Genomic DNA, 22551 nt, shown 5'->3' on the forward strand with positions numbered 1-22551 from the left:
CCTCCAGATGTTTTGGCCTACAACTCCCATGATCCCTAGCTAGCAGGACCAGTGGTTGGGGAAGATGGGAATTGTAGTCCAAAACATCTGGAGGGCCGCAGGTTTGACATGCCTGGCTTAGACCATGAAAAACTGGAGGCCTTATGAATGAGTGATTTCTGGGTCTTGGAGATAGGTCAATTGCTTGACAGCCTGGACACAGCGGTTCATGCACTGGTAACATCAAGACTTGATTATGGCAGCATGCAGTGGGGCTGCCTTTGCATCAGGTCCAGAAGCTTCAGCTAAGTGCAAAACGCAACAGCCAAAGTCATCATAGCAGCAGGCTACTGGCCACGTGTCACTCTGTTGCTGAGACAGTGACACTGGTTGCCAATTTGCTGCCAGGTCACATTCAAAGTGCTGATGTTTATTACCACAAATTCCTGAACAATGTGAGCCCAAAGTGCCTTGAGGAGTGTGCAATCCCTTATGCGACACGTCAAGCATTTATATTCGTTGATTGGGACAATTACTGTAGCTCTCTGCACCCCTGAGGTTTCGTCAGCCTTCAATTCATAGGAAGCCTTTAGTGCAACAGGACAGAGAAAAGCTGTTATACCTTTCTCATAACACTAGAATTTGTGGGCAGCCAATGACAGTGAATGTTGGAAGATTCGAGAAAGATGGAAGAAAGTGCTGCTTGAAATAGCACATAGTTAAACTCTGGAATTTGATCGCAGGAAGTAATGATGGGCAGCAACTTGGATGTGTTTGATTGAGGATTAGAAGAAAATAATGGAGGAGAAGGCTATCAATGGCTACAAACCAAGTTGGCCATGTTCTTCCTCAACTGTTGGAGACAGTATTCCTCTGAATGTTAGTTGCTGTGAATCTCAAGGGGGGGGGAGGAGAGAGAGAGAGAGACTGGTGTTGCTGTCAAGTCCTGCTTTTAGGCTTTCCACAGGCATCTTGCTGGCCATTGCGACAACAGGGTTCCGGAACAGCTGGCCTGGTTCAACAGGCTGATGTAAGGTCTGGCCAGTTGAAGCTTGTGGGAAATCTAACATTAGCCAAAATCTTGATTGCCTCAAAGTGGTGCTCACCCAGTGTACCTGCTGAAGATGAGTGGATTCACAATGTACTTACTGAAGAAACATAGTTTCACAATTTCCTTCTAAAATCACCAAGCCGCTCACTGGGCTGAGTAAGGGAAGCCAAAGGAGAGAAAAAATTGGGAAACTATGGGGCCCTTTAGTAATTTATACCAGGGGAGGGGAACCTCTGACCTCCACAGGGCCCATGAGACGGGGGTGCAGGTGGTACATCGTTCCTCTGCTTGGGGTCACAAGGGGAACCTCTGAAAACGTTTGCATATATTGTGTGAAGACTAGCATTTCCATTTTGTGGGAGACTACCTAAGATGCCATGACCCCTATTCCTCCCTTTGCTTCCTCTTCTAGCAACATGCCCCTGCCTACTTGTCCGCATGGATCCAGACACTGGCGCTGAAATCCTGGTGAAATATAGCATGAATGGACAAGGCCTCTCCTGCAGACGATATGTTCTGCCTTCTGAGGGGACTGCCATCTGCCTGTGATATGTGGGATATTTACCACGCACCCAAACCAACAATACATCTTTGCTAGGTAGGCACATGACCGGAGCTGAAGCCCTCTGAGTTTCCTCCTGTAAGTTTCCTAGAAAGAACTCTGAGAGATGCTCCCACTGTGCCCCAATTTGGGGAGGGTGTGGGCACTTCCTCTTTGCTCTCTCATTATCATCCATCCAGCAATGCAGAACCATCTGTTTGTCTGAGCTCCAAAGTTGAGCTCCATCATCAGCTTGACCAAAGTATGTCTTTGTAACTGGATCCCCATTTTAAGCCTGCCTGGACAAAGCTGCTGTATCTGTTACTCCTGAACAAGCATTCTGAGTGAGTGAATGTTTACAAGCAAAAATCAGTGATTTTATTGTTTTAAGGGCGAGAAAAGGGGGAAATACCAACAGAATCCAGTCCTCCTCCATGCATCTTGGATTATTTAAACAAAAAAGTGCTTCTAGAAAACCCAAGTTTGAAATGGGACGCCCTACAAATTGTTCCTCAGCAGATTACAGTTTCATTTCAGTAGGAGGTTTATACTTCCAGAACACCATATGACTTCTGCAAGGATGGATACTGTGATTGTAAGTAGCTGAATACTTTTAGAATTATAGAATTATATGTCCCTGAGCATAAATAGCATTGAGGTTTCAGATTTCCTCCTTGGCTGCCCATAGACAAACATTGCTCTTCCAGCGCAATATTCATTTCCCTAATTTACATGGTAGATAGTTACAGTCAGCATCACCAACTGTATTTCAAAGAGAAAGCAAGGAGAATGCAGGTGTCCTGCCTGAAGCACTTATTGACTCCGACTTTCAGATGATTCTTGGATGTGTGTAGGGCTCAGCAGCACTTCCTGGAATCTGGATGTGGGGCGTCGGGGATCTTTCCTCTTGGCAACTGATTTCATGGAGGAAGACCCTCAGGGAATGAGATGATGTGCTCATTAGGCCTGACAATCTGTGAAAATTGTGGTTTTACTAAGAAAGACTTAACTCCAAGCTTGAACTGTGCAATGTACTTACTATGACACTTACACATGTGGCCGTGAATTTGGAAGGTGAGAGATTTCCTCTCTGTAGCTTATATGCATGCAGTGGAAAACAAGGGCTGCCAGAGTCAAGACTGATGTTACTTCCTTGTGAAACCAGCAGAAACCTGAGTCTCCCTTAAAAAGTGGAGGCAAAGCTTTAACTGTGGGACTGAACTCGTCTGCCTCAACATGCAGTGAGCTCTGGGTGGGCAAGTCTGAGCTGTTACATGACTGAAATGTGTCCCAGTACAGGACTGTGATTGATTAATCTCCCCTACAAATTTCAAAACGATGCTTTAAAAAGTATCCAAACTTGTAATTGAGGAACAGGCCACGATCAACTTTAAAATAAGTATCTTATAATATTTATATGGTTTTGCAGAAGAAAATGTGCTGTACTCATTGATTGAGTCTTAAAGGAATTACTTGAAGGGCTTTTAGGATTTTCCCACCTGCCCCACGGGTGGCAGAGAAATGGCATCAGCACCACCCCTGACAACAATGTAGCCCAAAATCGACACATGATTGATTAAAATTGGACATGGAAGTCTGGCCTGGGATTTCACCCCTGCAAAACAGATCTCCCATCCCCAAGCATTATTATTTCCCCCCAAAATTGTTGCATTTGGTAAAATAATACAAAACACATTATTTGCCATATATATTTATTTTGAACATGATTTATTTTGAACATGAAAATAAAATACAGCCTGTCCTTGAGGAGGAGCTTCTAGACTTCTGGGAAGAACGGCTGGGCGTCCTCAGGCTGAGACCTCTCCTGCTTCAACCACTAGGCAGCCAATTTCCATAAATGGTGGGTTCTTCTTGGCAGTGGAGGTTTGCCTTCCCTCAGCTAAAGCTAATTGGCGTTGTCGTCCATTGCTTTGGTGCACTCTGCTTCAGCGATCGTAATTCCTAAGTAATCAACACCAGCCTCCATCAACCCCTTAACGTTTTCACACATACTACTTGTTGCACAGCCTCTGACAGCCACCGTCAGGTTGCTTTCCCCTGTTGGAAAACAACAACAACATGTTTTTGGAATCCAAAACCTCTCCCTCAGACAGAAGGGTGGGCAACCTTTTTCAGAAAAAGAGCTGTTTTCCAGTCTGAGTGAGCTTCTGGGAGGGCCACATGCCAATGGAAATGTATGTAAAATTCATAGGGTATGAAGTGGGGCTTGTGAGGGGTGTGGCCTAGGGAGAGGGGGTGTAGCTAAGGAGAATCCCAAGGGCCAGAGAGAAAGATTGCTGCAGGGATGCAATTGGCCCCTGGGCATGAGGGTCTCCATCCTGACTCCTCAAAAATTAAGGTGCAAATTTTAAGATGTATTTTTATATAACCCAATCCATATACTGCTCAATTGCAGTAAAAACCACTAGGGGTTTACAAGAAAAATAAACATTAGCAATAAAAGTAGTTAAATCCATTAAAATATTTAACTCTCATTAGAATAAACAGCAAAAGAAAAAAACACCATATATCTACATAGCATCCTTAACTAAGCTTAATTCCTAAAGCAGTTTAACTATCAACCCCTCTTCCCAGAAAATCATAGAAATGGTAGCTCTGTATCCTGAACACACTCAGGGCCCATCCACACTTCTGCTTTCCCTGCTGCTTTCTCCCGGGAAAACCTGCATATTGGGGTTGAATCGGAACAATTGGATATTGAGGTTTTCTGCAGATCGTTGTTCCAATTTAAGCTTTGAAGAGCATGTTTTCTGCTGGAGAAGCGGCAGGGCAAAGGCAAAACCACTTGGACCCTTGCCTAGAAAATATGGTACAAATGGAAAACCACTCCAACCTTTGCTTTTTATGCATGGGACAAGTGGAAGTGGAGGAGAGATCCCGACTCTCTCTAGGAGCACCAAAGGCTCTTTAAACTCCTTGGGTGAGTGGGAGGAGAAAGTGAGACCTCCTGAAGCTCTTCTGCAGCCTCCTCCATCTCGTGGTCCCCTCCTCTTAACACCTCCAAGAGCAGCCTCATGGGTGGCACAGAACCCCAGAAATCATTAGCCCTTTCCCCTGTATCCCCCTCCTCTGCCCACCTCCCTGCCCACACACCCCTCCTCCTTGGGCTCCTGCCTATCTCTGACACTTGGTGAGGGCAACATGGGTCTCCTAATAACTTTCAGCACCCTTTCATAATTACCGCTCCCCACATCAAATGGGGGGGGGCGTACTTTGCGTGGTCATGTGCAGCACCCCTGATCCTACATGGCTCCTAGCAGTAGTGCCTGGCATTGCCCCCACCCCCAGGCTCGATACCTGGAGGTTTCTGCCCAACCTTGGACTGTCAACCAATCCCAGTGGGGGAGGCATTGTCAGGGGGAGTTGGCCAGGTAAAGGGTGGGACTTCCCTACTCACACAATAGAGGGTGGAACTTACCTGGGAGATCACACATACTGCTTTAAGCAATTGGGCTTAGCACTGCGTGCCATTGGGGGGCATTCTAAGAGACAAAATGGCAGCCACAGATACACATAAAATGGTGACAAAATTCTACAGAGAGGGAAAGAAAAATAAAACTCTCAACAGTTTTCTGATTTTAAAAAAACCCTATTCTGGAAAAAGATGGGCTTAATTCTAGAGAAAATTATAATTTTGCCTAACAAAGAATGCTAACCAATAAGAGCTAATCTGAGGGGATTGATTGCTAAATGGTAGCTCTGTGAGGGGGATAGGGGTTTTCCTATCAACTGTCAGGACCCTTAATAAACTACCGCTCCCAGAATTTCTTGTCCTAATGTTGTAGTGTTTACAATAAAAGGACTGCCTCTTTCCATATGAACCTATCCAGACCCTGAGATCACCTTCATGTGCCTCCTCCTTGAGAGGTCTGGAGGGTTTCAACAAGAGAATGGTCCTTCTCTGCAGTGGATCCTCGTCTGTTGAATGCTCTCCTTTAGGTACCAGTCAAAAACGTTCCTTTTGAACCTTCGGTTCATCTGCTTGACATCCTATACACTTTTAAAAAGTGGCTCTTTTCTGGAGTGTGTTATTGGTTTTTTTTTAATAAAAAAAATTCTGATTATATATTGTGAGGGACAAGGGATACAGGGAAGTCCCTCCCATCTTAAGTTCCAGTCCATCCCCAAGCGCTGGAGAGAGTAAGGAGAGCTCTGCCTCCAGCGGAGAGTCAGGAAGTGGTGTCCGAGGCTCAGGCAAGGTTGTGGAGCCCATGCCTCAGGTGGGACAGGAAGTTGGACGCACGGGGGGGAGGCCAATCCCCCCAACTCCCGAATTGCGACGCAAACGTAGGGGGAAGAGGTTGGGTCTGCCAAAGCTTTGGTGCTGGAAGAAAACGCGCCAATCGCCATTCGGAGGTTCTGACACCTCACCTTAAGGATGCATTTTTACTGCTCTGAACACTGTAAATAATCAGCACTTAATCAAAGCCTTAAAAGACCATGCTGGAGTCGTTACTCTAGAGTAGCCATATCAGGCCCTCTGACAGCAACCTCCGAATCTTTTTTTGGCTACTTTGGAGTGCAGCGATGAGCGCTCAAGAGGCTGAGCATTGGAGGCTGGAGGCCGAAGCAGCGAAGCAGGAGCTACGGAACCTCACAGCGCAGGCACAGCAGCAATTGCATGCCGCTCAGGAGGAAGCGCGAGGGGCGCAGGAGGAGCTGAACAAGCTGGTGGACCAGGTGAGGACAAAAGAGGAGACTGAGAAACAGCTAAGGGTGATGGTATTGGACCTGCAGAAAAAGTTGGAAGAGGAGAAAGCCGCTAGAGGTGGGGGGGCGCCCCAGCCGCAGCTAGTCCAAGTGAGAAGGGGACAGAGCCTAGTCACCAAGTTTAGCGGCGACCCTAGGGAGTACCTAGGATTCGAGACAGAAATAAATTATGCGCTGGAATTGCATGCAGCAGAATTCCCAGATGACGCGCACAGAGTCTCCTTTATCATAGAGCATTTGACGGGGGCCGCCCGGGAATGGGTAAGACTGCTCATCGCGCAAAAAAATCCTTGCATGAAGAACGCAAAATTATTTCTAGAAGCTTTAAAAATAATGTACGCTAGTGACAGTGAAATGGAGGCCACTAAACAGGAGCTTCATAACTTAACACAAGGAAAATCGACAGTTAGGGACTACTGGGCGAGATTCACCATGCTGGTGCACAAACTGGGGTGGGATCTGCAAAGTGAGCCAGTGAAATCAGCCTTCTACCTGGGTTTGCACGCAGACGTTAAGGATGAGCTGGCAAGAGGTCCTAGACCGCGGACTATGGATGAGTTAAGCAAAGCGGCGCTAGCGGTGGGGGTGAGACAGGAATCCAGATGGTATGACAAACAAGCGACGCGCGCAGCAAAACCTTGGTTCCCACGCTCCCAGGACAGACCACATCACCAAACCCCACCCCAGGGCCCGCCCCCAGACCCGCCCAGACCAAGCCCAGAGCCGGAACCGATGGAGATCGGTGGAGCGCGCGCGGGGGCTTTTCAAACCCCGGCGGCGCCAAGACGCAAGGAGGGAAGAGGCGGGAATTGCTTTCTCTGCAACTCCCCCCGGCATCGCGTCAGAGACTGCCCTCATCGCAGAGAGTGGCAAGGAAAGGCGGGAACGGTTGTACCTTCCCCCACTGAAGCAGCACCACAGCAGGGAAACGAGACAGCCTGGCTGCAGGAGACAAGGGGCAGCAGCCAGGCACAGTCAGCAGACAACAGCCCCAGCCCGCCCACCCGCACAGAGAGGAGCAGAGCCAGCCCACCCCTCCCAGAGCAGGAGTGGTTCTAGAAGTCACGCTAACGCTCCCAAATGGCTATCCCCTGACAGTCCTCGCCTTAATTGACAGTGGTGCCTCAGCCAACTTCTTCTCGAGAAACTTTGCAGAAGAGCACCAGATCCAGCTTCTGCAGCTGGATTTTCCCCTGCACGTAGCCACCATTGACGGCAGAGAGTTGCTGGGAGGGGCCATCACTCATCAACCCCCCCCCATGAGAATGACGGTGGGAAGGCACTCAGAGACACTGGCTTTCAACGTCACAACCATCTCAGACCCCCCCATCGTTTTGGGAATGAGCTGGCTGGCACGCCACGACCCCTCCATAAGTTGGCACCAGAGATGCATCACGTTTGGGTCGGACTTTTGTCTGGAACATTGCATGCAGCACCAACCAGGGGAGGGGCCTCCAATAGCCACGGTGGCCACCATGCATGTCAAAGGGGGTGAGGCGATACCCAAGCAGTACTGGGACCTGCAGGAGGTCTTCAGCGAAGCGGAGTCCGACCACCTACCCCCACACAGGTCTTTCGACTGCCAGATCAACCTGGTGCCAGGGGCAACGATACCCCCAGCCAAGCTGTACGCCATGTCAGATCAGGAACTCGAGGATTTGCGTGCGTTCATAGACAAGAACCTCAAACGGGGGTTCATCAGAGAAAGCAAGGCAGCAGGGGGCAGCCCGGTCTTCTGGGTGGACAAGAAAGACACGCAACAGCGCCGTCTTGTGGTGGATTTCAGACGGCTCAATTCAGTGACAGAGCCAGTGGCTTTCCCCATGCCCAGAGTGGACGATCTCCTGACAGCGGCACGCAGGGGCAAGATTTTCACCAAGCTAGACCTGAGGGGGGCGTACAACTTGATCAGGATTCGGGAAGGCGATGAGTGGAAAACCACGATGTTCACGCCTCTGGGCTCTTTTGAATATCTGGTGATGCCCTTCGGGTTGCAAGGGGGCTCAGCATGCTTCCAGGCCTTCATGCACCACGTCCTGGGGTCCCTTCTCTTCAAGAACTGCTTAGTCTTCCTGGATGACATCCTTATCTATTCCGCTGACCCAGTGCAACATGTGAAGGATGTCAGGGAGGTATTGCAACGCCTGAAGGAGAACCACCTGTATGTGAAGCTGGAGAAGTGCAAGTTTCACACCAGGGAAGTGGACTTCCTGGGCTACAAACTGTCAGACAAGGGACTGGCGATGGACAAGGACAAGGTGCAGGCCATCCTGGACTGGCACAGCCCCAGGACGCGCAAAGATGCCCAACGCCTCCTAGGATTCGCCAATTTCTACAGGAAATTCATCAAGAACTTCTCACGGGTTACGGCTCCCATCACGGACTGCCTGAGAGGCAAGCAGAAGTTCAGGTGGACGCCAGAGGCGCAAGCAGCGTTCGAAAGCCTCAAGAGGGTGTTCGCGTCCGACCAGAACCTGTTCCATGTGGTGCAGGATGCGCCCCTACGCGTGGAGACAGACGCTTCAGACCGGGCGTTGGGAGCGATCCTGTTGCAACTGGACGCCAACAGAGAGTGGAGACCTTGTGCCTTCTTCTCCAGGAAGCTGACACAGCCTGAACGCAACTACACGGTGTTTGATAGGGAACTTCTTGCGATCCACGCTGCTTTCCAGCACTGGCGACACTTCCTGGTGGGCGCCAAGCACCCCATCCAGGTGTGCACAGACCACAAGAACCTGGAGTTCTGGAGAACGGCCAGGGTGCTCAACCAGCGACAGATACGGTGGGCAGAGTTCTTCTCGAACTTCAACTTCTCCATCCACTACATCCCGGGGGAGCAGAATGTCAGGGCGGATGCCCTCTCCCGCAAACCAGAGTACATGGAGCAGGAGTTGCCACCAGCGCCCAGGCACATTTCCCCCCCATCAGCATGGTCCTGCGGAGCAGCAGTGGTGAGCGAGGCAGAACTCACAGCACTGACGGCAGCAGATGAGTTTGCCTCCCGCATCTTCAGAGAGCTGCGAGCGGGGAGGGAGCAGGCTAAAGACTTTGAGGAAAGGAGGGGTTTGCTTTTTTACAGGGGAGCCCTGTACCTGCCCACCAAACAGCTGAGAGGTAAGGTCCTCAAGCAGATGCACGACAACCCAACGGCGGGTCATTTCGGAAGGGACAAAACCACTCACCTAGTCATGAGACACTTCTGGTGGCCAGGGGTGCGGGAGGATGTTCGGGATTATGTAAGGGGATGTGACACCTGCCAGCGAGCAAAGGTGGTCAGAGCGCCACCAGCAGGTTTGCTGGAGCCATTAGCCACACCGCACAGGCCGTGGGAAGTAGTGTCCATGGACTTCATCACACATCACAGACCTGCCGTCGTCCAGGGGCAAGACCGCAGTGTTGTTGTTGGTGGACCTCATGTCCAAAATGTGCCACTTTATACCGTGTGCCAGGGCGGTCTCGGCAGAAGAGACGGCCAAACTGTTTGTTGACCACGTATTCAGACTGCATGGATTGCCTTTAAGAGTTATTTCGGATCGTGGCCGCCAATTTGTTTCCAGGTTCTGGCGGCGGCTAATGAGCCTCCTGCAGGTGGAGGTCAGTTTGTCTACGGCTCGGCACCCGCAGACCAATGGACAGGCGGAGCGGGTCAACGCCATTCTGCAGCAGTACCTGAGATGTTACGTCAGCCAGAGGCAAACGGACTGGGTGGATCGCCTGCCACTGGCAGAATTTGCCTACAACAATGCGGTGCACGTCTCCACAGGGGTGTCGCCCTTTAAGGCCAACTACGGGCGCGACCTCAGATCTTTCCCGGAGAGGGAGGGGGAGGAGGAGGAAGAGGGCCCACAGGCAGAGGATTGGGCAGAGGACCTGGAGACGGTGCACCAGCAGCTCAGAGAACACTTGGAGAGGGCCAAGGAAGCATACAAGAAGGGGGCAGATCGCCACAGGCGACCGGGAGAGGTCATCAGGGTGGGGGACAAGGTTTGGTTATCCTCGGAAGGTCTTCCCACCAGGGGGCGATGCAAGAAGTTAGCACCCAGGAGGCTGGGCCCCTTCACAGTCACGCAACAGGTCAACCCGGTAGCCTTCAGGCTAGCACTGCCTGAGGACATGAGAGTGCACCCAGTGTTTCATAGATCGCTGCTGTCGCCGTACAGGGAAAGTACCAGGTTCAGGGACAGCGATCAGCCTCCAGAGGGAGGGGGGGAGACGGGAGACGCCCGACAGCTCAATGAGGCAACTGAGATTTTAGACTCAAGGAGAGGGGTGAGAGGGCTGGAGTACCTGATAGCATGGGAGGACACTCCACCGTCCCACAATGAGTGGATACCGGCCACGGAAGTACCTGAGGAATTTTTAGTGGAAGAGTTCCACGCCCTGTTCCCCCACAGGCCCAAGCCCTGGCACATGGAAAGGGAGGGAGAGGGGGAGGGGTGGGAGGAAGGGATCGCAGGCAGCAGCTCTCCATGGAGATGGGAAGCGGAATTTGAGGATACGGAAGAAGAGGTGCGGGTTTCACCGAGGTCGACTACGTCAGAGGCAGGAGAGGACTGGCAGAACATTTTTACTCCCACCAGCTCTGACGCCACTGACTTCTTGGGATTCCCGTCTTCTCAGGGGGAAGGAGAAAGATCGCAGGATTGGGGGGAAATTTTTACACCCACAGGCTCGGATGCCACAGACTTCTTGGGGTTTCACTCGTCCCCAGCAAGCAGAGAGCCCCTAGGGAGGGGGGGAGAGGAGCCTGGGAGGGGGGTGGATGTGAGGGACAAGGGATACAGGGAAGTCCCTCCCATCTTAAGTTCCAGTCCATCCCCAAGCGCTGGAGAGAGTAAGGAGAGCTCTGCCTCCAGCGGAGAGTCAGGAAGTGGTGTCCGAGGCTCAGGCAAGGTTGTGGAGCCCATGCCGCAGGTGGGACAGGAAGTTGGACGCACGGGGGGGAGGCCAATCCCCCCAACTCCCGAATTGCGACGCAAACGTAGGGGGAAGAGGTTGGGTCTGCCAAAGCTTTGGTGCTGGAAGAAAACGCGCCAATCGCCATTCGGAGGTTCTGACACCTCACCTTAAGGATGCATTTTTACTGCTCTGAACACTGTAAATAATCAGCACTTAATAAAAGCCTTAAAAGACCATGCTGGAGTCATTACTCTAGAGTAGCCATATCAGGCCCTCTGACATATATGTTGTGATCTTTTCTGTGAACCGGCCTGAGACCTCCGCGTATAGGGAGGTATATAAATTCTAATTCTAATAATGATAATAATGATAATAATGATAATAATAATAATAATAATAATAATAATAATAATAATAATAATAATAAACAACTTCCCTCCGCTGAATAGCAGTCAGGTTATACTTCCAAAATGGACAATATATTCCACAAGTATGATTAAGAATCTTCTGTTTGACATAATATTTGATCTTTCCTAATATTCAATGCTTACTTTCCCTTTACACGGCACATCGTTATCTATAAGCAAAACAAATTACTCCACTAATTACTGTAGATCCACATTTCATTTTTTCTTGATTCATCTGACTTTTCTTCAAAAAGACAAAACCATTTAAAATGCAGTTGGGAACTGTTCTGCCAGATTCAGGATTATTTGTAAAACTGAGAAACAAATGCCAGCCAAATGGCTGCCAAAACCTTGTTTGTCTTTCTTTGACCTCTCATTACTTTGGGAGACAATCTTTCCTGATGATGATACTTACTTTGAGGAGGTTCTGTAGCAGGAGATGTTGGCTTGGGTGTACAAAGATGACAATATGGAGACACTGGAATAGCCTGCATTGCAAAAGTCTGTATTCATGCTGTTGCTGTGTGTAGGTTATTTTATTTTATTTTTAAAATCTTATATTTGGAAATGTACATCAAGTTTCCCCCCCCCCCTTTATTTTTTGGGGCCTAAGCTATAGCTTGTTTAGCTTATACAGTATATAAATCCGGCACTGCTTAGGGAGATCCTTTGGCTGTTTGACCTAAAATAAGAACTTGCCGTGCCTCATTATTTATGGTTTAAGATGGTCCGCTAGGTGGGGGTGGGGGTAGGGCACCTGGAAACACAAAGCATTGATTATAGTACAGCAAGTAAATCAAGGTTACTATAAAGTGTGCCATCTGTAAAGGAGAGTGTTGTGTTGAAAATGGTGTCATTTTGTCCAGATTTTCACTTTTGGGAATATGGCAACCCTACCACGACAGTATGTGTAGGGTTGCATGGCCAAAATATTATGCCCACTTACTTTGGATTTAATTCTCCCCAAAAGTCAAGTGAGAGAGAACCCAGGAACTGTCTCTGCTAAACAGAGCCTCATTCTGAAGGATGAGGCTGGAGTGAGTGTTGAGGTGCAGGTTGACGTGGCTCTGGAAAGCACTGCCAAAGAAAATCAGATGGCACAGCAAAGGTACAACCTATTCTACTCTTGCTGGTAATTTGCTTTAATAGGGGAAAATTTAAATAAAGTTCCAGGAAGGGATTTCAACCACATGCCTTGAAGGCCTTGGAGTCCATACTCATCATGCCGTTGTCTCTGGTACAGGTACACACTGCTGTTTTATTATTATATTGTTGCATAGCACCCCAGTCTCAGAGCTGTGAGAGTCCAGGGGTCCCTGGTGCTTACCCAGGGTTCGTGTTCCCTTTGAAAATGAGGCATAATAATGCAGACTGTTGTGACTTTTTCACAGATGGTTTATTTGCAAGTATATACAACCTGAGCCTATGATGCAGAGGTTCACAGCGTTAACACCCCAAAAGGTCTTGTTTCTCCCATAGCCGCAGCCTTGGTTTCAAACAGACTTCAAGATTGCTCTATCTTTGTTTCTCCTAGTTTGCTGCTTTACAACTGGCTGACATCATTGCAAAAACGCTGCTCTCAACTCTTTCTCTGTCTGTTGAGGGAGAGGGCTTCACCCATTTTCCGTCTCTCACGGAGCACCTTGATCCCTCATCATCTCACCAGGAAGCTGGTTTGGCTACTCTGGGAATTAGAAGGCTTGATTAGCTTTTAACACTTCATTGACCCAGGGATTAGATGGACTTGGTAGACATTAGCAACCCCCAAACTCATAATAATATATTTATTTATGGTGTGCCATTATCACTTGTGAGTCTAAAGATGTCTTACAGATTTCGTGTCCATGTTTCTGGGGCAGGGGTTGAGGAGTGTCAGTTTTGGGGTGAGAAATGTCCCCATTTTCATCTGAGGAATGTTGGAGGATATGCAGTGGCTATTCAACATCAACATGAAGCTATTGCGAACAATCATTTGGAGTTTTGGGGAGTGAAGTGTCATCCATATGTTGAAGATATCTAACTCTAGAATCTCTACTACGGAAACTCTGGATTGGGATACATTACTACGGTGGCCTGAGTTCTTGCCTATTTACTATTTCTGTGGGATCTTCAATCAAGAACTCCAGCTTCTTTACTTTTTCATTATGGCCAAATGGTATATGACAGCCAACAAACTGAGGCTGAACTGTGAAAAACTGGAGACCTTGTGAATGAGTGATTTCTGGGTCGTGGAGATAGGTCAATTGCTTGGCAGACTGGACACAGTAGTTCATGCACTGGTAACTTCAATACTTGATTATGGCAGCATGCAGTGGGGCTGCCTTTGCATCACGTCCGGAAGCTGTAGCTAGTGCAGAACTCAACAGCCACACTCCTTATAGCAGCAGCCTACTGGCCACATGTCACTCTGTTGCTGAGACAGTGGCACTGGTTGCCAATTTGCTTCCAGGTCACATTCAAAGTGCTCATATTTATTTCCACAGATTCCCAGTCAGTTGCTGGGAATCACAAATGGGGTGAGTGGTGTCACTGTCCAGTCTTGCTTTTAGGCTTTACACAGGCATCTTGCTCGCCATTGCGACAACAGGGTTCAGGAACAGCTGGCCTGGTTCAGCACTGAAGCTCATGGAAAATCTAACATTAGCCAAAATCTTGATTGCCTCAAAGTGGTGCTCACCTAGAGTTGGAAGCAAAAGGAGGTTGTAGAAGAGTGATAGTTAAGTTTATTGTGTATTAAGATTTAGTTAAGTGTTATTATCATATTGAATGTTAAGATTCATTAGAAAAGAATTGCATTTTGAGATAAGTATAAGAGATTTATAGCAGGCATCCCCAAACTTCGGCCCTCCAGATGTTTTGGACTACAATTCCCATCATCCCTGACCACTGGTCCTGTTAGCTAGGGATCATGGGAGTTGTAGGCCAAAACATCTGGAGGGCCGCAGTTTGGGGATGCCTGATTTATAGTATTGACAAGTCATTAAGAGTATTAATAGGTTTAGAAAAGTATTAAAAAGATTGCAATCAAGATTTGGAAAGTACTAAGGAAGTAATATAAAGAAACGCAGTTGGGAGGGAATGGAGGAAGTTGATAAAGATTTATGTTAGAAGATTGATTTGATATCTTTTTTTATTGTAGTGTTTGTATTTTGTTCTGTTGTGTAAATTCTGTGTTTTTTGTGTCGTATGTTTTGTTTTATAAAGCACTTGTGGTAGGGCTGGTAAGAAATCTAATAAGGGTTTGGCTGGGGCCTAGGCCACAGCTCTTGCTGAGTAATGGGGGTGTGGTTATTTAAATGCGTGTAATTGGTGGAGGGGGCCCCCCATTTAAACTCAGTTCCTCCATTTTCTTATCACTCTTGCCTTGGCGTTTGAATCTTCTGCTGGTTCTGACTGCAGCGAGAGAGCTCAAAACTGGTTGTATTACTCCATAATTATTTTACTGTACCTATTTACTGTTTAATTAATTTCTTAAACCTATTTTGAATTAACGTCCCCCCCTGTGTATTTCCACATCCCTTTCCCTCTTTATTCTGCTTTGTTTTTCCCCTCCCCCTCCCCCAAAATATTTAGTTTGATCCCAGCTTCCTACCCCAACAGCCCGGGCTCGGCTGGGGGGATTAGGATGCCTTTTTTACCTTATATTGCTTCCATAGTACCCTTTCCCCTCCACTCTTTGCAGTGTCCTGCGGAGCCTACCCACCATCTCAGGCGTGGGGGCCGATTTTCGGGGTCTCAGGGGGCCGGGGAGTGCACCCGGGGGTCTGTCTTCTTCATCCCTTCAGGGATTTTTGCCTGGGCGGGGGGGGGGGGGCAATTCCCGCTTGGTTTTCCAAGGGCTCTGAAGCACCCCCACCATTATTCCTGGGCTGCCTGTGCTTTTTAGGGCTGCCTAGGAGGTTTTTCTTTTTTTCTTTTTGGAGGCTTGGGGCCTTTGGGGGGTGCCTTTACCTTTCTCTCCCCCCCGAGTTTTCTGGGTCCGTTTGACCCTGCGAAGAACAGCAGCGTCTGTGCCTTCATCAAGGAAATTTTGCCTTTTATTCAGAGGCTTGAGTTGGCTCCAGTCTGCTCTCGCCCTAGCTGCTCCACCTGCTGGTGGCAGGGAGCTACTGCACCTCAGGAAATTATTTTTAATTGCATTATTTTTCCTTTTCCATTTAATTTACTTTATTTTCTCTCAATTGATTCATGTGATTTAATTGATTGATTTAAATTGACTACAGCCTTTGGGCAACAATAATTTTACACTTAACTTGTTAAATTTTATTTTATGTTATTTTTATTAAATTGATTATTAATTTCAGTTAAAATATTTAATTTTAATTTTATTTATTTAATTTCCTCTGCAGAGGCCTGAGCATTCCCCCTCCCTCCCCTTCATAGGGAGTGGCTTTTTGGGGCCCGGCCTAGTCCGGCCCTGCCGTGGGGACTTTGCTTGGTCTTGCTGGGTCATCATAGCCTGGGGGCGCTACTTGTGCTTCACCTAATTGGGGAGCAGGGTATTGCATTTGCAAATTTCCTCTGTTTAGCTCACGGTTTTCCTTGTTATTCTACCTTTTTGATTTATTTCCCTCAGGATGGCAGCTCAACCATCCACATCTGGGAACACGAAGAGGATCATTAAAGGATCATCTCAGAAGGTGTGTTCGCCTTCCACGCCTGCTGTTGCAGGTCATGTGGAGGCCTTTATCGTGAGCCTAGCTGGTGATGCACAGGCCTTGGCACAGCTTGGTTCTGGGTTGGACGCCCTTTTGCAACGTCCAGCCCTTTCTTCTACTCCTTCTACCTCAACAGGTGTACCTCAGGAATCTGTGCAAGCCCCTGTGCCGACAGCGCCACAACAGGTTTCTACGGCAACCATCACGGAACTGCCTGCGATGTCCTCTGAACCCGCTTCCACCAGCGATGATGACATCATCCCACCCTCTGGCTTCCTGCTACCGGCTGCTTCAGCCACACCAGTGGTTGTGCCGCCTGCCCCCTCCAAAAAGGAATAAGGGGAAGCAGCCGCGTCGACCCAGGAAGGAGAGGCCTGCTAAAGGGGGTGTTAGCGGGGTGGTGCAGGATCCTCAGGCTGCGGCCTCTAGTAACGTCTTGGTTTCGCCTGTTTCTATCCCTCAGTGTTCGGCGGTGGCCCTGAGGCTAGACCTGCCTTCAACTTCCTCTGCTGAGGACACCCTCCCGGTGCCGGCCAGGACCTCTCGGGGTGGAAAACACCATCGCAAGAGGCATTCCCGCAAATGTGCGAAGAGACGTAGGGACAACACTTCGGTTTCTACTACCACAGGTTCGTCCTCTAGCTCCGAGGATTCCAACTCTCACTAGGCCTCTACTGGGCTTATGGCGAGAAGGATTCCGGGCTTCCTCTTTGGGCTTGCACTAGGAGGGCTAACTTGTTACGGCACCGTGCAGGAATGCCTTAATGGGGAATTAGTTCCGGAAATGAAAGTTTCCACAAACAGCTCCAGGGACATCATTCCCGGCAGCCACTTGTCCTCTAAGGTGCGGTCCAGGATACTGGATGGCTGATACATGGATATATTTGCATTGGCCCCGCCTGAAGATGTGGTCCCCGTGCAGGGGAAATTTCCGGCCATTCCAAAAAGAAAAGACAGGGCCAAGAGGGTTGAACGAACCTTTGAGCGCTGGCTCGACTGTTATCAAGTTTTTGCCGGGGTGGTGATCGCAGGGTATCCCCTTAGGGGATCAGCTTTTACAATGGCAGGTGAGGCTGCCGCAGTAGCCTATGACAAGTGTTTTCGTTGGCGCGAGGCTAACATAGACACTGCACGATGGGACAGAAAAGACCTGGATATATGGACCACCTTCGTGGCTCCGTCGGTTGAGAGGAAGCCTGGGGAACAGCAGAAGCAGAAGTCTCAGCCCTTCAAGGCGGCGAATAAGCTGCGCTGCTGGGACTTTAATAAAGGGCTCTGTCAGCATCCTCAGTGTGGCTATGCTCACATTTGTGACTGCTGCGGGGGTAACCACCCGGTGGTTTCTTGTTATGGGGCCGTCGGCCCTTTCATGGAGGCAGGGGGGGCTCCAAGCAACTGGCTAAGGGAACCCTCCCTGCCCCCCACCCCCTGCAGCCTCCACATCAAAGTGATCTATTGAAGTTAGCTTTTCCTCCCATTAAGTTGCTAGCCCTCAAACAGTATCCTATCCTAATGCAGAGGCAGCAGCCTATCTGTGGGATGGTTTCTCCTTCGGGTTTCGGATTCCGATAGCTTCGGTGCCCCTGGCTAGGAATCCAAGGAATCAGAAGTCGGTGAGACACCGCCTTTCCCCAATTTGCACCTCTCTCCCGTGGGAATCGTCCCCAAGAAGGCTCCTGGTGAGTTTTGCCTCATACATAATTTGTCCCACCCCAGGGACACATCTGTCAATGACGTGATTCCTCCGGAACTCTGCACAGTGAAATACACTTCCTTGGATCAAGCCATGAAAATGATCCGGAAGTTTGGGCCAGGTGCCTTAATGGCAAAGTGTGATATCGAATCAGCATTTAGACTCCTGCCGATTCACCTGCATGATTTTTTGTTACTAGGCTTTCAATTTGATGGCTCCTTTTATTTTGATAAAGCCATACCGATGGGCTGCTCTGTAGCCTGCGCGGCTTTTGATTGTTTCAGCACCTTTCAGAACTCAGATGCAGCGGGCTCATTGGGATTCGGTTTGTTCTTGAACGGCAGATGGTGTGCACAACGTTGGCCTCCTGCATGGCAGGTCACGAAAATTACACGGGATTTAACCTTCCTTGAGTTTTTTCCCATTGCAGTGGCAGTCCATATTTGGGTTGACGACTTCAAGGACCGCCGTGTATGCTTCTGGTCCGACAACCAGGCCATGGTGAATGTCCTTGCAAAGCAGTCCTCTAAGTCAACTTGGGTATCGGCTCTGCTAAGGCCTTTCATTCTGCAGTGCCTGCGCTTCAATATAATTTTTTCAGCACCTTTTGTTCCTGGCATATCCAACGATATAGCTGATGCTTTGTCCCGCTTTCAGATGGAGCGCTTCAGGTCCCTGGTTCCAGACGCCCAGCCACTGCCAGAGTTTTTCCCGGATCGTCTATGGAACCTTGGCAGCTGCTAGTCTTGCAGGGAGTAGCAGCTTCTGTTTCCCCCTCTACTCTGCGGGCTTACCAAAGAGCCTGGACTGACTTTTTAGCTTTTCACTATTAGTCCCTCGCGGTGGGGGGAACGACCCGTCCCTCTTCTTCTCAGGTGCTCCAATATTTGGCGCACCTTTTTCGATTGGGAAGGGCAGCCAGGACCATCAAGCTCCAGTCTGCGGCTATTTCCTTTTTCTCTAAATTATTTTTTCGTAGAGACCCTTGCACCAAATTTGTGGTGCGCAAGGACAGGGAGGGTTGGGGTAGATTGTGTCCTCCTAGATCCCCTTCGAGGAGCCCAATCTCCTTTGGTCTCCTTAGCAGGATGCGGCTGAAGTTAAGAGCTTTATGTTGGTCCAAATTTGAGGCCCGCTTGTTTTCCGCCGCCTTTTCAGTGGCCTTTATTTGGGCCCTGAGGATTGGCGAAATTGTTGTCGAGCAGGTACAGCAGGGGATGTCTGGGGGTTTACTCTTGCAGGACGTACACTTGTCAACGGCCGAGCTGTTGCTGACTATTCGGAGCTCCAAGACTGACCAGCCGGCAGGGGCGCCGCCATGCGTCTGCCCACTACTGGGCAGTCGGGCCCCTGCCCGGTTAAGGATATGTCCAAATACTTGGCTGATAGGCATGCTGAGGATGGCCCCCTGTTTTTACATCAGGATGGAGCTCCGTTGACCAGGCAACAGTTCACCAGGGTAATGAGGAAGGTGATAGCGGCCTGAGGTTGCATGGCCGCTGATTACTCTCCTCATTCATTTCGTATTGGGGCCGCCACCACGGCGGCCCATTTGGGCCTCTCAGTTTAAGGGATTAAGGATTTGGGCAAGTGGAAATCTACCGCTTATAAATCATATGTTAGGAAGCGTCGCTAATCTTTTTATTTGTTTCCGCTGTTTCTCCAGGACTTGCGGACGTGCACATATGGATGGTGGGACACTCCATAGTCCATTGGGCAGGCCTTCGCGCTGGTTGAGACAGAATTCGGTCTTCGGCTTGGCCTTCCTTCTTACGTCCACGTGACTTGGATGGGCAAGAGAGGCATGCGCTGGGGGGAACCCCCCCTTGCTCCAGCGCAAAGTTCTTACGCTTGGTTGCCCGACTGCCCTGGTGATCCAGCTGGGTGAAAACGACATCCCCGCTTTGGACTCTTTCTCGCTGCGCCTGGCTATCCTGCGCGATATGTTGGAGATACGGACCTTGCTCCCGGGCACCGCTATCTTCTGGTTGCAATTGTTGCCAAGAATTCAGTGGCGGGGCAGCATTTGCCCTTTGGCCGACGAAAGAGCCAGGAAGCGGGTCAATAGCGCAGCTGCCAAGCGGGTGATTGAGATTGGGGGTATGTTAATACAGCATCCCGGAATTAACGTTAGAGCCCCTCACCTATTTCGGGATGATGGGGTTCACCTATCCCCAGCTGGGAATGATGTTTGGTTGGGGGAAGTTGCAGAGGGTGTAAAAAGATGATTAGGTCTCTGAGTGTTGGCGGCAAGCCTTTGCGGGATTGATTGGCGGTTAGGCTTTTGGTTATTGAATCGGTTGGAAGAGGGGTGTGACATCCAGATCCCTACACCCCCACCTTTTGTTGCTCCACATAGAAGTATTCCGTTAAAGGAATCCTGGGGCTTACGCTCTCGTCCTTATATCCCCGCCTAGGCGGGGCTGGAGGGGCCAATTATAAGAGTACGAGCCTTGGGGAACATTCTTGGAAAAAGAATGTCTGGCCTCAGCTACCTCCTTTCCCAGGGGTGTTCACTTGACTTCCCTTTACCCTTGGGAAAGTCGTAGCTGGTACTGTCCAAGTGGACAGTGGTGAGTCCTGTCCCAAGTGGACAGATGATGTGAGTCCTGTTCCAAGGGGACAGATGATTGAGTCCTGTTCCAAGGGGACAGATGATTGAGTCCTGTCCCAAGTGGACAGATGAGTTGAGTCCTGTCCAAAGTGGACAGATGGAGATGGTCCTTCTTAAGGAAGGATGAATGGTTAACCAAAAGCCTAAGCCAACACTCGGATTAAAAATTGTATTTAAATAAAGTTGTGGCCAAAATTAATGCCAAAAACCAAACCTAAATTATTGTGTCTGTTGTGAGTTATTTAAGGGTGATTTCTGGTAAGCCTCGACACACAAAACCAATAAATATATATTAAAAAAACAAAGTGGTGCTCACCCAGTGTACCTGCTGAAGATGAGTGGATTCACAATGCACTTGCTGGAGAAACATGGTTTCACAATTTCTTTCTAAAATCACCAAGCTGCTCATTTGGCTGAGTAATGGAAGCCAAAGGAGAGAAAAAAACTGGGAAGCTATGGAGCCCTTTTAAAATCTATACCAGGAGTGGGGAACATCAGACCTGAGGGCCAAATGCAGCCACTGCCTGCCTCTCCACAGAGTCCAGGAGAGGGTTAGAGTGCAGGTGGAGAGGAGACATAGGCAGATGTGAGGCGATGGGAACTTTCGTCTTGGCAACTAATTTCATGGAGTAAAACCCACAGGAAATGAGCTGTTGTGCTCATTAGGCCTGACACTGTGAAAATTGTGTTTTTACTAAGAAAGAGTTAACTCAAACTTTTGTGAAACCAGCAGAAACCTGAGTCCCCCTAAAAAATGGAGGCAAAGCTTGCTGGCTCTCTTTAACTGTGAGACCGAATTGTCTGCCTCAACATGAGCTGTTACATGGCTGAAATGTGTCCCAGTATAGGACTGTACTTGATTCCCCCAGGAATTTCAAAACGACACTTTAAAAAGTATCCGAATTTGTACACGAGTGGCAGGCCACAACAAACTTTAAAGTAAATACCTTAGAATTCTGTATTTACTGAATCTAAACCTCATAGTGAGTTATAAATATCTTTTATTGAAAGTGCATAACTTACAGTATGTATAATAAATTGAAAGTTATATGATAAAAATAGATCTGTATATACAGAATGGAATTTGTAAATGAAATAAAGTTGAACATAAGGAAAAGAAATAAAGGAATATAAGGAAATGAAATGAAGTTGATCATAAGGAAATAAATTATAAAAAATGGAAGAGAAAATGTGAAATATAATGGATTTAAATAAAATAGGCAGAAGAAGGAAGAGGGGAAGTCAGGAGGAAGATGAAATATAAATTGATATCTATAATATGTATATGAAGTATGTATAATATGTTTATGTACAATATGTGTATGTAATATGTAATATGTAAAACCAATAAAAATCATAATAAAAAAAGAATATTGTATTTACATGGTTTTGCAGAAGAAAATATGCTGTACTCATTGACTGATTCTTAAATAAATTACTGAAGTATTAGCTTTGGTGGGGGTTGCACAGCACATCTGCTGTGGCACTCCCCACTTTACCTCAAGTGGCGAAACGGGATACACCACTCTGGACAACAAGGCAGCCCAAAGTTTGCCATTCTTCTCTGGTAGGGACTTTTATCTTCCTCCCATTTCTTTTTTTCACCCCATTTTACCTTAAGTGGAGAAATGGGATGCACCACCCAAAGTTGACAAACTTGATTAAAATTGGACATGAAAGTCTGGCCAGGGATTTCACCCCTGAAATATATCTCCTATCCCCAAGCATTATTATTTTCCCCAACAAATGATGCATTTGGTAAAATGATACAACACACATGATTTGCCATATATATTTATTTTGGACATGATTCAATGACTTCATTTGCACATGAAAGTCAAATACTGCACAGCCTGTCTTTGAAGAGGAGATTCTAGACTTCTGGAAAGAAAGGCTGGGAGTCCTCAGGCTGAGACCTAAACTCTTCAACCACTAGGCCGCCAGTTTCCATAAATGGCGGGTTTTTCTGGGCGGTGGA

At 48.4% G+C, this 22551-nt stretch overlaps 1 protein-coding gene across 2 annotated transcripts; it reads left to right on the forward strand.

Moving 5' to 3' along the window:
- The first annotated feature begins 15614 nt into the window (after positions 1–15614).
- LOC132592291 (uncharacterized) lies at positions 15615–21812 on the forward strand. Of its 2 annotated transcripts, none has more exons than XM_060275636.1 (3): positions 15615–16248; positions 16403–16895; positions 17785–21812. In XM_060275636.1, exons 1-3 carry the CDS (start codon positions 16186–16188, stop codon positions 18003–18005), a joined length of 777 nt encoding a protein of 258 aa, XP_060131619.1. In that variant the 5' UTR covers positions 15615–16185; the 3' UTR covers positions 18006–21812. The 2 variants fall into 2 exon arrangements, with proteins under 2 accessions (XP_060131619.1, XP_060131620.1); XM_060275637.1 differs by having other exon boundaries at positions 19626–21812.
- Positions 21813–22551: the final 739 nt, after the last annotated feature.

This window comes from Zootoca vivipara, chromosome 6 (assembly GCF_963506605.1).
Source record: "Zootoca vivipara chromosome 6, rZooViv1.1, whole genome shotgun sequence".
In the NCBI taxonomy this organism is placed as follows: domain Eukaryota; kingdom Metazoa; phylum Chordata; class Lepidosauria; order Squamata; family Lacertidae; genus Zootoca; species Zootoca vivipara.

What these genes read in the sequence shown, in the direction of transcription:
- LOC132592291 (XM_060275636.1), top strand. Translation starts at nt 16,186, where the DNA reads ATGGCAGCTCAACCATCCACATCTGGGAACACGAAGAGGATCATTAAA. An exon ending in TTAAAGGATCATCTCAGAAG is followed by an intron (nt 16,249 to 16,402) that starts GTGTGTTCGCCT and finishes CTACCTCAACAG; the next exon opens with GTGTACCTCAGGAATCTGTG. An exon ending in TTCGGTTTCTACTACCACAG is followed by an intron (nt 16,896 to 17,784) that starts GTTCGTCCTCTA and finishes ATCCTAATGCAG; the next exon opens with AGGCAGCAGCCTATCTGTGG.